Source organism: Delphinapterus leucas, chromosome 14 (genome assembly GCF_059928025.1).
Source record: "Delphinapterus leucas isolate spDelLeu-1000000601 "Yukka" chromosome 14, BTC_Dleu_Yukka2, whole genome shotgun sequence".
Lineage (NCBI taxonomy): Eukaryota > Metazoa > Chordata > Mammalia > Artiodactyla > Monodontidae > Delphinapterus > Delphinapterus leucas.
This window is the reverse complement of record NC_143142.1, coordinates 65,204,480-65,221,013: the sequence shown is the minus strand read 5'-3', so window position 1 is coordinate 65,221,013 and position 16,534 is coordinate 65,204,480. Positions and strand designations below refer to the sequence as shown.

Here is a 16,534-nt window from a genome sequence, read left to right as displayed (position 1 = left end):
TCCCTGCCCTCATGGAGCTTATATTCTACTTAGACTTTTATTTCATAGTAATGCATTTATTTTTCTGACATCTCACTCTCTTGGCCAGGTATCTGAGCCCTGTCCAAAATAATGAGCCCACTGCAGGAAGGGCAAGCAATTCCAATTATCTGTGGCTCCCCCTCTGGGCTCGCTTTCAGCACAAAAAGTTCTGCCAGTAAATTCTCTACTTTTGCCCTTCATCTGCCACCGTGGAATCAAAACGTTCTCCTCTTCCCAGGCTTCTGAATTGGAATTGATTTGCCTTCAAAACAGGGGCTTTGACTCAATACTGCAGCTCAGTCTTCTTGAGGAGTTTACACACTTGGCAACTTCCACTGCCATCTCAGCTCTAATGACTTTTTTTTTTTTTAATTTATTTTACTTTTGGCTGCTTTGTTTCTTTGTTGCTGTGCGTGGCTTTCTCTAGTTGCGGTGAGCGAGGGCCAGTCTTCTGTGCGGTGCGCGGGCTTCTCATTGCAGTGGCTTCTCTTATTGCAGAGCACAGGCTCTAGGCACACGGGCTTCAGTAGTTGTGGCTCGCGGACTCTAGAGCACAGGCTCAGTAGTTGTGGCTTGCGGGCTCTAGAGCGCAGGCTCAGTAGTTGTGGTGCACGGGCTCCACGGCATGTGGGATCTTCCCGGACCAGGGCTTGAACCCGTGTCCCCTGCACTGGCAGGTGGATTCTTAACCACTGCGCCACCAGGGAAGCCCGAACTAATGACTTTTAAATTAGACACTTCTAACCGCAGCGTACCTATTCTCTCAACTCTAAGCTCACCGAATGGACACTTGTTGTCCCAGCCTTCAAGGCCCCTCCCTGTCTGCGCGCTGTCCTTCCAGCAGCGTCCCCGGCTGCTGGCCTTCGAGCCTGGGCGCTGGTCCCACACGACTCGCCAGGCCCACGGGTGAGCCATCGGCCTCGCTGTTTGCTCACAGGGGTCTCTCCCCATGCAATGCCAGCTTCCTCTCTGCCCCCCCAGTCCCTCCCCCACAGGTCATAACCCATCTTTCAAAGCCTTTCTCAAACTTCCCCTGCGGCGGGAGAACCTGCCCTTACTTCCTTCTCCTTTGGGCCGCCCCAGCAGCCCCCAGAAAAGAGAGAAATTTCAAACTGAAGACATCCTCCTTTTCATGACCCACCTTAACCTGGACCTGTGAGAGCAGGGTCTAACAAGGACATTTGCTCAGGCTTCAGATTCCAGTGGGCTTCCGATTCTGGCTGATGGCATGATGGTGGACAGCTCATCACAAGTGTGGGTTCAGCCTTCTGTTGTATCCTCTGTTTTCCTAAGAGTTTTTTTATTTTTTGCCACCGGTCACAGACATCATTAGTGTCACTTGTAATACTCAGAGGTGGTCGCCTGGCCTGAGCTTTCAGGACAGGTGTCCGCTCACCTTGTAGCTCTCTTCTTGGTGGTAACTTACTTCCCAGGGAGCCCCTGAGGTCCCCGCTGCCCAGCCAGCCATCGTGCTCTTAGATATGCAAAGTATTATAACTGTCTTCTGAGCCACCTCATGGTGGGCTTCTTAACTTTAGCTTTGTATTTCTTCATTTGTAACTTGTAATCAATGGCCCTTTATAATTCTCTGTATTTTGAATTTAATTTTGAAACTGATTTGCATAAAATGGGACTGCTCCACATTCAGTGTTGCTGTTATTCATAGACCAGTGCTTATCTCCTTTTTGTCAAGTTAAGTAATAATATTTGTCCATTTGCAGCTCATTCCATCACACAGAGAAAAGCCTGCCGATCAGGCCTGTTCAGACCATAATTTCGCTGAATTATTATTTTTATTTTATTTATTTTTTGCTGTGTTGGGTCTTTGTTGCTGCGTGCAGGCTTTTCTCTGGTTGCGGCGAGCGGGGGCTACTCTTCTTGCGGTGTGTGGGCTTCTCATTGCGGTGGCTTCTCGTTGCAGAGCACAGGCTCTAGGCATGCAGACTTCAGTAGTTGTGGCATGCAGGCTCAGTAGTTGTGGCGCACGGGCTTAGTTGCTCCGCAGCATGTGGGATCTTCCCGGAACAGGGATCAAACCCGTGTCCCCTGCATTGGCAGGCAGATTCTTAACCACTGCACCACCAGGGAAGCTCAGTTTAGCTGAACTGATCATATAGATAGATGCTTCTCCTAGAGTTTGCTGTTCAAAGCCACCTACAGTCTTCCAACCCCGGTGTTGGCCAGTCTGCCTGGGAGAGCAGCCTTCCGGGGCAGTGCCCTTCCATGTTGTGTCATGCTCCCACTGTTCTTATTCGTTCTGCTAAATTATACCCCCTGTCAGAGGAGCAGCAGTTATTCCTCTTTCTTTCCTCTATGGCCTCAAGCACAATGCTTCGTATACAGTTGGCTCTTACCGGTGTTTAGTTTAAGGACCCATCACTGAAGGACCAGCGTTTTACACAATGAGAGTAAATGAAGGAAGGAATGGTAGGGAAACTGGCTCACCCCAAATTCACCTGTGAATAAAATAATTGCATGTAAATGCCTACCTGGCTATCTTATGACAGAAGCTTGAAACAGGGTACTTTCCATCTGCATGGAGCCTGCCCACCACAGCCCACGTATGTGCTGCCAGCAGTAACTCACCTCGTCCATCCTGTCCCACGCCCTCTCCCAGCAGTGCTGGCCTGCCTCACTACTGACCATCACCCATCACTTGTCTGTTCAGAGGCTTGAAACAGTCTTTGAAAGAATTTTTTGTAATGTGCTATATAGCTATTTGATTTTAAATTGCACTAAACTTTCTGGAAACATGCCAGGGGCTTGCTAGAGTTTCTGATGCTATCTGTATAATGGTGGAAGGGGGAAAACTCCATTGAACTTTTGTGGTAATAAAATTATTGCAGTTGAGCCCTACATCTGTTCACTGAACTTCCTGTGGGTTTTCACCAGATCACATGACTGAAGCAGAGACAGTCTTTAAAGCTTTTGGTCTGCTTATTATACCCGAGCCTCAACCACCAAATCAGACCTTTGCTTTGTCTCTGGGCTGGGCGTCCGGATGTCCCACTGCGGTGGGTTGATTCACTGGAGCTGATAAAAACATTCCGGCCAAACTTGAGAGTCTAGCATTACCTCTGGCTCCAAAAGTCAAAACAACAAGATTGTTGTAAGTAGCTTTGGATTGAGACCAAGCTCCAAGCTTGAGAGATGGTTTTTCCCTCCTTGTTGAGCTGAGTCACAAGACAACTGTCTCAGAAAGAGAGGGGCGAAAGCCTGGGCCTGTGGTGACCAGCACCCCGCCCTCTGCTAGCCCCTTCCAGATGAATGCTTGCCGTAACTGTCAAATCAAAGCCCCCGTCCCCCCAGACCTCCCTCCTCTGCTCTCCCAGAGCCTTAATGGGTCCTCAAGCACATCCACCCAGCAGTCACTGGCTGGAGCCCACAGGACCCTGAGAAGGGGAGAGGGGAGATGAGGTAGAGGTGAGGGAAGGCCCAGGTGGCCTGAGCCCTGCTGGCCGGGTCAGGAGTGAAGACACTCTCAAGTGAGGAAGCTGGGCTTCCCCCAGCCATCACAGGGTGGCATTAACGTTCTCCACAGGCTTGAAAAGAACGTCAAGGAAGGAGTGATTTTTTTCTAGGTTGTTGATCTGGCATTCAGACTATGACATTTCTTGGGCTGAATTCTGACAAAATGTGTCCCCAGTGTCATTAGTGCTAAATAAAACCTTTTGCCTTTCTTTTCCTTAGCTCTCAGACTTCTAAGAGGATTAAAGGAGCACTTTTTTTCTTTTTCTTTTTTTTTGACCGCACGGCTTGTGGGATCTTAGTTCCCTGACCAGGGATAGAACCCAGGCCACGGCAGTGAAAGCGCTGGGTCCTAACCACTGGAGTGCCAGGGGAGTCCCGAGGAGCACATGTTTTTAAGAAAGTCTGTTTCACTCTCAGCCCATGTGGGCTCTCTCTCTGGCTAGGCAGACAGGGAGACTTGGGGGGTGTCAAATTTGGTGCAGCTTGGACACAGCTAGTTACGGCGAGGCTGCATTCCCATTCAGTCAGGTCAACTGAACAGTGTTTTCCAAACTCTTTTGCGATTTATGCCTATTATTCACCCTTTTAAATTGTTCCCAGTACACTGTCTTAAAAACAACTCATTGCAGGAAAAAGGAATCTTTTTACCTTGTGTTTTGTTATGTTCACTTTGTTATAGCCCGTCCTAGAGAACATGCTCTGTTTTTCTTGCTAATTATGCTTTATCCCCCTTTATGAACCTTTTAAGTGCTGGTGAAAAGTTTCAAGCAGGTAACTCAAGAAATAATATCAGAAGCTAACACACCATTGTAAAGCAATTATACTCCAATAAAGATGTTAAAAAATTGTATAAAGAATAAAAAAAACAGAGTTACAGGAAAGTTGCAAAAAAAAAAAAAAATATATATATATATATATATATATATATCTCACAGCTCACTTGTAGCCTTGAGGCAAGAGGAACTGGTGCTGGAGCTCAAGGGGCGTGCGAGCGTGCTGTCTGCAGTGTTCGGGTTTTGCTCGTAATAGAAGTGTGTCCCTGCTGCTCTGTTTGTGCTTGCTCTTTGGGTTCCCGCGTGTCCAGTGGTGCACGCTCCGTGGAAGGGGCCGGGCCTTCATTCTCTAGCACAGACGGGGCCACGCCTGGGACCTCAGCCCACTTAGCCACGAGCTCTCAGGCCACAGCAGCTCAACCATGGTCTCTCGTTTGTCTTGATTTTAAGCAATTGGAAGTCTCAGCCTTTAAAACCAACTGCTGTCAACCCACAGGACAGCTCAGGAACCTTCAGATATTGACCTTCTCCGCTGAGACTGCCCCCAGGTGAAGCCTGGCTAAGTGCAAACCAGCAAGTGCCTGACTTGGGGGTTCCCGCTGAACCCAACTCATTCAGCCCTTTCTCCAGGTGGGCCCAGCAGAGCCCGGGAGGCATGCAGAGAATGCCAGTGTGTAGACCTTACTGGGGTCATCTCGTAAAACCACACCCAACGGAATCAGAAGGAGCTTAAAGGTCCTTCATTTTACACAAGGTGAGACACCTGAGTCCTGGAGAAATGCTGTGACTGGCCCCAAACTCTTCAGCCTGCCAGTAGCTGAGCCAAGACAGAGCCAAGGCCTCCCGACCCCCAGCCTGGGGTCACCTGGACTCCAGAGCCGGAGATCAGTTCCATCCCTTCCCCGTGAGGACACTCAGGCACAAAAGGCTAGCAACTTGGTGGCCGGGGGACATGGAGGAAGTGTTTGAGGCACATTATCATTACTGGAAAGACACGGAAGCCTCCCGTCCATGTAGGATATAGACATTTTCAAGAAGCACGGAGCTGAGTACCTGTTGACTCTGGAGAGGCCGCAGAGGAGAGGTGTAGTTTCATTCGGCCTCTGGCTCTACCACTTCCTAGCTCTGTCCTCTTTGGCGTGTTATCTATCCTTTTGAACCTTGGTTTTCTTAGTCAGTCAATAGAGTTAATAACACCTGTGTCATGGGATTATGTGCAGATTTGAAGTCCTGCGCTTGTTCATTTAACTCATCATTCAACAAGCATTTCCTAAGTGTCAGTAGTATGCCAGATGCTCGCAAGGTCCCTGCCCTCCTGGGGCCTGTATTCTAGTGGGGAAACAGATGGTACCCGAGTAAACAAACACATGCACAAGCTAAGCCCCAATTGCCATGAAGGAGCTACGCCGATGAGCTGAGAGGTGCCTCTTTTGCTACCCGGGTGGTCGTGGGCGAAGTGAAAAGCACCGGCACGTGGGCACTGTCAGCGTGTCACTTCCCCTGAGCGGGGTGGGCCCTGTGAGCTAGCAGAAGGCCCGGCGTCGGCGTCCTCGCTCCTGGTCACCTCAGCCGCTTCAGCCAGGGCCCCTCGGGGTTAGATGCCACACCCCTGTCGGAGGTTGTTGAACATGCCACACGATCAGCCAGGGAGACGGTGAGCCTGGTGTCAAATACGGCTTAGAGGTGACCCTTCTCGTCTCATCACACGGCCGCACACTCCCCTCAGTGCCAGTCCTCAGCTCCAGTTGAGTTAAACAACTACGTCTCACGATTGTGGGCAGACGTGAAGCCACGCGTTCGTTCACTTAACTCACCGTTCACCAAGTGAGGACTCTGAGACGGACAGAAGGCAGTTCTTCAGAACCTAGCTTCTTGCAGTGACAGAACTTAGTTCTTTAAAAATGTTAATGGGGGGTTTCCCTGGTGGCGCAGTGGTTGGGAGTCTGCCTGCCGATGCAGGGGACACGGGTTCGTGCCCCGGTCCGGGAGGATCCCACATGCCGCGGAGCAGCTGGGCCCGTGAGCCATGGCCGCTGAGCCTGCGCTCCGCAAAAAAAAAAAATGTTAATGAAGATGAGTCTGTCGTTTTTAAGCCATTTGTCAGCACTTGTTCCTGGGTTTTCACGTGGGGAGGCCCAGGTTCTTTATGTTTCTTTTTTTTAATAAACTTATTTATTTTATTATTTTATTTTATTTATTTATGGGTGTTAGTTGTGTTGGGTCTTTGTTGCTGTGTGCGGGCTTTTCTCTGGTTGAGGCGAGCGGGGGGCTACTCTTCGTTGCGGTGTGCGGGCTTCTCATTGCGGTGGCTTCTCTTGTTGCAGAGCACGGGCCCTAGGCCTGTGGGCTTCAGTAGTTGTGGCTCGCGGGCTCTAGAGCACAGGCTCAGTAGTTGTGGCGCGTGGGCTTAGTTGCTCCGCGGCATGTGGGATATTCCTGGACCAGGGCTCAAACCTGTGTCCCCTGCATTGGCAGGCGGATTCTTAACCACTGTGCCGCCAGGGAAATCCTATGTTTCTGTTATTAATAGCAGAGTCAGGAAACAGGGTTTCCTGTTCAAGTGAGAAGTGTCCAGTTGGGTAGAATAAGAGACATGGGCCTAGGACCAGGCCAGCGGGTATTTCTAGTCTTTAGATTTGATCACTGAAGGTTCTAAAATAAGAGCATACCTTACATTTGCATATCACTTCAATGTCAGTCATAATAGCCAACATTTATTGAGTGCTTCGTCAAAAGTGTGTTAGGCGCTTTTACATGGCTCATCTCATTTCTGTGAAATAGAACGGTTAAATTCAAAATCTCAAAGTAGAGTAAACTCTACCTTTTAAGAGCCTGAGTCTGAGTGAGGGTACAAGACTTGTCCCAAGTCACCTGGTTAATACGGACTGGACTTCCTTTCAGCTCTTAAATGCTGAGATTGTATACATCTTATTCACAGCTATGTTTTTAGTACTGTGCTTGCTACACAGTAGGCCCTCAGTAAGTATTTGCTGAATGAATGAATGAAAGAGGAAAGGTGGGGCTAGGGCTCAGATCATATGCCTGCTTTTCAGGTACTTTTTCTAGTTACTTCGAAGATTAAATGAGTAACTATATGTCAAGTGTTTGAACATTCCTGCTATGTAATACGTAATCAGTTATGGTAGCTATAAACGTTACCCATAATCTCAGAATTAATTAAGTTTTTATGGAGAACTTCTATAGAAATAATCATTGATCAGCTTGAAAAACTTCATAATGAAATACATTGCTGTTGTCAGGTAAAGTTGATGCTTTTTTATAGTATTTTTTATGTACTATTTTATATTATATATGGATATTCTTGCCACTCTGGATATCACCCTACATTGAGATTTTGTTTACGACACTTACTCCAGAGTAAGATGGATTATTGTTTTGACTTAAACTCGAGCCAAGACTAAAAACGAGGCATTGTCAGCTCCGTTTTTACCAGGTGGTGGGAAGGGTAACCATGGGGGTTCCAGGTGCTTCTCCTGGTGGCCTTTTCCTAGATCTGCCTGTGTGTGATCTAAAGGCAGTCTTTGCTTCATTACTCTTCCTAACTGGAAAGTCATCAGAATTTCCCCAAACCCATGAGGACGGGTAGACTTAGTGCCAGCACACGAACATAGTGCCACCCCACTGAGTAGGTTTTGCCTAAGTTTCTTTAATTCAGTTGGAGGGAATTCTTAGGAAAGCAGCTTGCTCGTTTTACATCCCATCCCACCCTCCCTGGAGGTGCAGAAAGCAGTCTCGGGTAAGTTGCCTCACACCCTTTCCTAAGGCCTGCCTTCCTAGGAACACCCCTAAATACGTCACTCGCTGGAGAAAAGGTTTCACATCTTTTAGTCATTTTTATCACTATGAGCAAGAAGCCTTATTGGTGACGTTACCACTTAGAAATGTAGGAGGTTATTATTCCAGCTGAAAGAGGCAATGCGGGGGGCTCTGGCCTTTTCAACCCACCACCTCTGCTCCCACAGCCCCTCACTTCTCTCCAAGACAGCGTGAGAAGTTTTCTAAAGTTGAGGCCATTCCAAGAACTAGGACTTGCATCCTCATTATTAGGGGGTAAAGTTCTTTTCTTCTTCACACACAGTCCCCCATACTTTCTTGATTCTTGACATCATTGTGGGTTCGGTCATTTCTGTCAGGACCAGTAGTGTGTGTGCTGCATTCTGTCCATACGGTGAAAGGGCACAGGACTAACCCCGAGGGGCCCCGTGGAGCCTTGGAGAATTGGATTTTAGGACAAAGCACTAGGGTGGCTATGACTGTGGTATCTTTTCAAACTGACCTTCCCACCCAGTCAGACCCAGGCTTCAATCTTGACTCCAGCCCACAGGCTGTGTGACCTAGAACCAACCGCTTAGCTGCTCCAGGCCCCGCTTCACCTTCCATTGGTGGGGTTGGCCACGTGGGCCTCAGCAGGACACCGTGGTGACTGACCACGACACGAGTGGGGAGCCTCCAGACCGACCTGGTGCTCAGGGAGTGCCCGCTTGGTGGCAGCTGCTTGCTGCACCCTCTACCGCTACAAACGCAGATTTTTCATGGAAAAGAAGATCATTGTGTTGCTACCTATAAGACACCTGACTCCATGACAGAGGCCTATTGCCGCCTCCAGGAACCCTGTCCCCACACCTGAGAACCCCATGCCAGGCTGGAAGCAGCACAGGACATGTGAGGAGGCTCATCAAGGATGCCCCAGGCCCCCAGAGACCACCCAGCTGCTGAGTGGCTATGGTGCACCCAGAGAATGGGGGGATTCGGCCCAGGGTGGGAGGGATTCAAGGAGACTTACTGAGTGGATGACAAGGGAATGGAAAGCTGGGGGACCTAGCTGAATTCCAGTCAGATCAGTACGTGCTGGAAGTAGTGTCATATCCCTGAGCTGATCACACTTTGTCAGCCAGACTGACCCCACGAGCGCAGTGGGAGAAGTTGTCCTCTGCACTGTAATCAATGTGGCCCTCAGCACACACGGAGACGTTCAGCCTTACACAGGTGATAATAAAGAACTGATTTGAAACACTGGTCTGGAAAGGCTTGGGTTTGCATTAAACCTGAGTAGTTTTGCAAAGTATGGGGTAAAAAGTGTATGAGGGAGGATATAGGGGTAGGTAGTGCTGGAGTCTGGGCCACTTATAAAACCCATTTGTGTATATTCTATATTTACTGATGCCCTGGTTGCTGTGGAATAGAATTGGTTTTCGTTAAAGCCATAACAGATGGGGGCTGTGCCGTCTGTGGTATGCTGAAGTAACATCCATGACCAGAGGACCCTCCTCTGCACGAATTCCTATACACTTCTTTAAGATTTAGCTCAAAACTCACCTTGCCACAAAGCATTTCCTGCTTAACGCCGCCCCTCTGGCATCATTCTGGAACTCTGAGGATCCAGCACTTAGATGTTTAGTCTTTTTTTTTTTTTTTAACATCTTTATTGGGGTAAAATTGCTTTACAATGGTGTGTTAGTTTCTGCTTTATAACAAAGTGAATCAGTTATACATATACATATGTTCCCATATCTCTTTCCTCTTGTGTCTCCCTCCCTCCCACCCTCCCTCTAGATGTTTAGTCTTAATCATTGCAAATGTTGTCTTAAAAATCTCTAACTCTGGGGCTTCCCTGGTGGCGCAGTGGTTGAGAGTCCGCCTGCCGATGCAGGGGACACGGGTTCGTGCCCCGGTCCGGCAAGATCCCACGTGCCGCGGAGTGTGAGCTGGGCCCGTGAGCCATGGCCGCTGAGCCTGCGCGTCCGGAGCCTGTGCTCCGCAACGGGAGAGGCCACAACAGTGAGAGGCCCGCGTACTGCAAAAAAAAATCTCTAACTCTGGGTGTGTGTGTGGCTCCCCTACTCCCTCCACCCCCTTTTCTCTTTAAAATCTTTTAAATCCACCCAACTAGGGTTATTTTAGTTCAGGCCCATTTGCCCTTCACCTGGACCAGGCCCTGTCCCAGCCGGATGCCCTCCATTTCTCCACTCTGTGATCGGAGTGGTCCCTGCACAGAGCCACTCTCACCTGGCCCCCTTCTGAGACCCTTCAAAGGCTTCCGGGCCCTTCACGTGGAGGCCAGGATTCTTCACATGGCGGCGTCCTCCCCTCCGGGCCCTGCTCACCAGGGCTTACTCTCCCTCCGCCCCTCCTCTTCCCTGCAGCGTCAAGCACCTCATGCCTTCCCTCCTTGCTGTTCCCTCAGAAAGAACACGCTTCCCTCTTCATCTGGCTGCCCCTCCCCACCTCCCTCAGGCCTCGAGCCCCTAGTCCTTCCCTTCTTCCTACTCTGTTATCATTGTTTTGTTGCTGCTGCTGCTTCTGTTTGTCCCTCTGCTCCACGAGAAGGCACCTTCTGTGAGGACAGGGACTGTGTATCCCCAGGCCCTGGTGCACACGTGGCCTGGTGCAGAGAAGCAGACGTTCATCCAGTATGATAATCAATGAATGACTCACGTAAGAGGGATTGAACAAGATAATATACCTAAAGTATTTATCATTGTGCCTGGGACATCGTTGGTCCTTATACGGTTGATTGATTCATTGATTCATTCATCAAATTGTTTATTAAGTGTCTGGCCACCCTTTAAGGGGACACAGCGGCAAACACAACGGGCATAGAAATCTCTGCCCTCGTGGGCCACGCGTTCTATGTGTGTGTTTCCCCTCTTGTCCCTTTCAGCCCCCTCCCGCGACCTTCCGCCATACCCCTCGTCTTAGGACACTGTTGCCCCCTTCTCCCCGCCCCACCTGGGACACAGGTCACCAAACTGCAGCCACTCCTGTCAGAGTCACCTTCGCCTGGGAGGCAGCCTGGGGGCTTTTAGTAGATGCCAGCGGCCCCTCAGGCTGCTGAAGGAGGAATCACTTCCTCCGCCCTGGCTGGAATAAATAGGTCAGGAGTAAAATTAGAAAATCAAAAGCCCGAATCCTGGTGAAACGCTGCAGTGGAAGTGCTACTTACAGGACCTCAAAACTGCACGTGTTCTCACTTATCAGCCGGGACTGCAGAGAGCGGCCCGGTTGCCTGGAAGCCTTTGTAGAGCCAGGAATCACCTCCACTGCCCCCGCCGCAAAGCCGGAGCATCCCCACCGCCCCCTCCGCCAGGAGGAGGAAGAGAGGGCTTGAGCTGTGCAGAGCCGCTGCTGCCCCCGGCCCTGACCGAGGCCCTCTGTGGGCGCTGCCTGCCCGCACAGTCAAGGCTGAGGAGCTGTGAAGGGAAGTCTTCACCTCCACGGTGACGCAGCCCTGAGAGGGAAGCGTCTCGAGGAGGCCCAGCCATCAGTATCCCAGTGGTGCAGTAGATAGATAGTCTTTGTTGAACGCTGTCTGTACCTGGGCGGGGCCTGTTTCCCTCCCTGAGGCTTCTCACCCCACCTCGTCCCGTCCAGGTCCCTGCTCCTCTCAGCACACTGACGTCCCTGACCAGGGCTGGTGGGGTTGTGCCCTTCCTACAGGTGATTCACGTGTCCTCCAGAGTCATCTGGAAGCTGGATCTGTGGCCCCGGGGCTCACAGGCCCTCCGACCAGTCAGGGAAGGTGGGCTGCCTGCACCCTGCACACACGCCGCGTATAAACTGCTGCCGCTTTCCAGTGGGGCCGTGAGATTGATTACATCATCCTGTTTTCGTTGCAGAAATTTCCAGAACTGAAATTCAAATATGTGGAAGAGGAGCAGCCCGAGGAGTTTTTTATCCCCTATGTCTGGTCCCTGGTGTGCAACTCAGCGGTGGGCCTGCACTGGAACCCTCAGGACATCCAGCTGTTCACGATGGATTCCGACTGAGGGCGGGACGCCGTCTCCCACCCTGACCCCCTCCAGCCAAGCAGCCCTTCTAGTTATTTTCTTTCTGGGGAACAGAGGTAGACAGATTCCCTGGTGCGTCTTCTATTAAAGAGGATCACACAGTCGTGTTTTCCTTGCACACTTGGGTTTGGAGAATTGGTGCCAGTTGGCAGTAGATCACTCAGTTTAGATTATAGTGCAAAAAAGGGGAGGGGAGTTACACAACAATAATAAATGTAAAAACCTGCTATTTCACATGCAATTTTATTTCTAAACCAAAAATCTAGAGCTTTTCCAGGAACCTGATGCCTTAGGCATATAACACTTTACCAGTACATACTTCTTTCTCTTTTCTTTTCTTTTTTTTTCCCGCCCCCCGCACGTTCAGGATTTTTGTTTTGGTCGTGTGTGTGTGTGTTTCAACATTGAGAAATACCAACCTGAAAAGATGACAAGACAGGAATTAATAAGGAATTGAAGCCGTGTATGCATGCAGTTGCCTTTCAGAAGGCCCATGATATAAGCCTGGGCGGTTGGTTATAAGCCTTTAGATCCTGGAATCTTTCCCTCAAAGAAAGAAGTGGCTCCTTCTCATGAAGCCCAGATTAGCTTTTTTGTGGATTTGGCCTCTGAGCTGTAGCTGAATTAAATTGGAGTCTAGACTAATAGGAGAAAAAGGAGACCAATTTGATTAATACAGTATTCCACATGAGAGTAAACACATGTTTTTCTCTCCACTTCTGACTTTGTTTAAACTCTTTGGGGCCTGTGTGATCGCAGTTGTCTCCCTGAGCTTCTCTGAGGGAAACAGCCGCTGGGGTCGCCCTGAGCAGAGCCGTGGGCACTGAGGACAGAGGGGACAGGCCTTTCGAGTCACGCTCTAGGTCCATGGCCACCCCTTCACGGCCTAGTTTCACTCTCAAAGACACAAGAAGTATTTGCTTTTCTGCATAGGAAGCACATAATCCCAGATGAGACCGACCAAGCACCCGTTTCAGCCTGCCGTTGCCTAATCTGTATCGGAGGCAGCTTCTCTCCCCTGTCCCTGTGTCCCCAGCCTGGAGGCTGGAGTCATTTTGGTTCATCACCATCTTCTGAGGGTCTGGGAGGAGACAGCTTCTGTCACACCGAGCTCTGGGAAAGGCTGAAAGCATGATGTGTCAGTGCACGTCCGTGTGGTTTCCGCTCATGAAAAGCCTGGCCGCTCCATCCCCTCAGCAGCCTCTGAGGTCGGCCAGGCGGTTTCATTTTCATCAGGACAGGGGCTGAGACCGAAGCTCCCTGTGGCTGACTGACTGAGGAAGGGCCATCACTGGTGGGTGGACCCAGGAGGCGTGTGCGGCCTGCCCGCTGCTTCCTCGGCCTCAGGCCTCTGACGTGTCTCCACGAGTGGCTGGGGACTCTGGTTCTTGCCTAAGGTCGCACGGACAGGGCCTCAGACCCGCAGACGAGTCATGTGAAGCACTTCTGCGTAGTCTGGCTCGTGGGGAGAGGCAGTTGGAAGGTGGAAGGAGGAATCCTCCAGTCAGAAAGGGGAAATGATCGGATTATCATTTCAGGTAGCAATTATTTTTATTTCCTATATGGGAACGTGATATATAGCTTTAATTTGTTTCCAAAGCACTTTGATCTGCTTTCCTTCATTTAAACCAAAACACAATTTTTAAAGGGTCACATGGAGCAGCTGAGCCCCTGGTAGGACCCTAGAACTAAGAGTCACTGGGCTGCAGGACCGTCAGTTCTTGTGACAGGAGGAGATATGGTCCCCCAGAACTTGGTCATCGAGCGCAAACTACCAAGGAAGCCTTGATCGAGGGAGTCCTGCAGTCTCTTCCCCAGGCCACCTGGCTCACTAGGTGCCCCCAAAGCCCCGTTCTCTGGCAGTGCCCTCTCCCTCCCTCCCCGCCACTTTTAATTAATCACACAGTAGAAGTGCTCGCTGGCCTAAAAGCTCAGCTGGGGCTACAGCCTCGGAGGAAGTGTGTGAGTACCCACTCCCAGACACCACTGCATCACTGCTTCCACTCTGCAAATCCGCCACGAGTCTCCTCTTTATTTTTGTGGAAGATTTACTACATGACAATAAATTTAAATGATAAACTTGAATTATGCTTGCATTAATTTGCTTAGAAATTGTTTGGTTTTCCACAAAGTAAAAATGTGTAGAATGAGGCAATACAGGACCATCATGTGTTTGAATGTAAATTAACATCTGATTTTACCCAAGATACAGAGCTGTTATTGCAACATGTCATCTCTTCAACAAAGGGTTCTGTCATAATATTTATTTTTAAAAGAATGTGCCCCCTTTCAATAGCACCTTTCCTATCGAGAGTTCAAGGCACTGTGCAAAAAAGCTTCAGAATTGTAACTCTGGTTCCCACATCACCCGCTGAGGCTGGTGTCACAGGATCTGTAAACAGCAGCCTCGCAAGGTTGGCGTCACAGGATGGCCACCGTTCAACAGTGCAGACGGAAGCAAGGCTGTGGAGCAGCTCAAGGACAAAGACAGAGAAAGGAAAGAAAAGAAGATCCCCGGAGCACAGAAAGTACACTGCACACACAGTCCTCTCCTTCGGAAGGAAATCGCAGGAACTGTAGAAGACGGAGAGAGGAAAGAACATAGGACCAGTGTCAACCAGAACACTCAGTAGCTTCCTCCAGCTTGTTTAGGGTACCCCCAAGAGGAACGTTTAGTGGGGGGTGCTTTTAGGCCCTAAATTTCTTAGTATATCATTCTTTAGGCAACATACTGCCCTGTAGGTTCTGTGGAGCCAGGGTTTTGCATTAGACGTTATAGCTCTCTGCATAACTGAGTCACTGCTTTCCAGAGCCATAAATTAGAGTTGTGGTACTTTCTGATACTTTATAAGCTTGAGTTTGCAAGGTCAACCCTTTGGTCTCTTAATCTCCTCCTAAGCACTATGCCTGCAGTTTCTGTAGCTGCCATTTGATATTAGGGGCTGATCCCTGGGCATACTGACACCAAATTCAGGGCTATTCCAGTGTCCTACGTCGCTTCCAGGAGTCAGGGAGCTTCTAGTCTCTGACAAAGAGCCATGCTTCCTATGAATATGACACAGCTGAGGAATGGATTATAGCACAAGCCACAGCAAATAAAGCATTTTTATTTTTTAAGAATTCAAAGCATAAAATTTGATCTCATTACATCCGTTTGGGATCTTCCACCCAAAGCCAGGGAGATTCATCAGGAGCTCCCCACCCACTTGATCAGGTCATGTGTGGCAACCCCTACCGTCCTGACTTCACAAAGCTGTCAAAAGTGCCAGCTACTCAGACACAGCCTCTGGAAGTAGCAGAAGCTCCCCTCCAGAAGGAAAGCAGTCTCATATGACTAACCAGGTAATGCTTCATGATTCTGTTGGCTCTGGGCTGACTGCAACAAAATTTTAAAATATTTCGTCCAGATTTCCAAGTTCCCCTTAGCTGGAGGGTTGGTTTGGATTACCTGGTGCTCCATTACTATCAGCAGACTATCTTTCATGGGTACTGTGACCCAGCTTCTAAATCACCTCAGTCACCGAATGTGGATTGAGGTGAAACCAGATTACTAGTGCCCCCAGTGCTTCGCAAATGTATGTTCTCTCTGGAAGACATGAACTGTTACAGACTGAATGTATCCTCCAAATTTCACGTATTGAGCCCTAACCCCCAGTGTGATGGTATGAGTAGGTAGAGCCTTTGGGAAGTAATTAGGTTTAGATGAGGTCATGATGGTGGAGCCCCATGATGAGATTAGTGCCCTTATAAGAAGAGACATGAGAGAAATCTTTCTCTCCAACATGTGGAGACACAGCGAAGAGACCACTGTTCATAAGCCAGGAGGAAAGCCCTCACCAGGAATGTAATCAACCAGCACCTTAATCTTGGACTTTCCAACCTTTTCATACTTTTCAGAACTGAGAAATCAATGTCTCTTGTTTAAGCCACCCAGTCTATGGTATTTTGTTATAACAGCCCAAGCTGACTTAGGAGCACAACCCAAGGCCTCAAATTATTTCTGTTACAATCAAATATCCAGGTATATGAGAAGACCAAATAATATAAATTACATGAATTAAAACCAGAGGGAAGGGCTTCCCTGGTGGCACAGTGGTTGAGAGTCCGCCTGCCGATGCAGGGGACACGGGTTCATGCCCCGGTCCAGGAAGATCCTACATGCCGCGGAGCGGCTGGGCCCGTGAGCCATGGCCACTGAGCCTGCGCGTCCGGAGCCTGTGTTCTGCAACGGGAGAGGCCACAACAATGAGAGGCCTGCGTACAGCAAAAAAAAAAAAAAAAAACCAGAGGGGGAAAATGGGCATTTTCCAGATGCCCATGCTCCAGATGTCTCACAGAATTTGAAACACCTGTGCTTTCTGTGTTAAAGGGAAAAAAAGCACGTGCCCAAGAATTTCAGAGAATTAGAAACAATAAAAGGGACCAAATGGAAATTCTAGAACTGAAAAATATAACAAAAAT

General features: G+C 49.3%; 1 protein-coding gene across 3 annotated transcripts in view; it reads left to right on the top strand.

The window, feature by feature from the left end:
- Nucleotides 1–12,302, top strand: part of DYM (dymeclin) — a 370,859-nt gene extending 358,557 nt beyond the window's left edge. For all 3 annotated transcript variants that reach the window (XM_022584514.3, XM_089895164.1, XM_089895160.1), the window contains one exon: nt 11,903–12,302. In XM_022584514.3, coding sequence (XP_022440222.1) covers nt 11,903–12,052 — 150 coding nt within the window. In that variant the 3' untranslated portion in view covers nt 12,053–12,302. The remainder of the gene's footprint in view (nt 1–11,902) is intronic.
- Nucleotides 12,303–16,534: the final 4,232 nt, after the last annotated feature.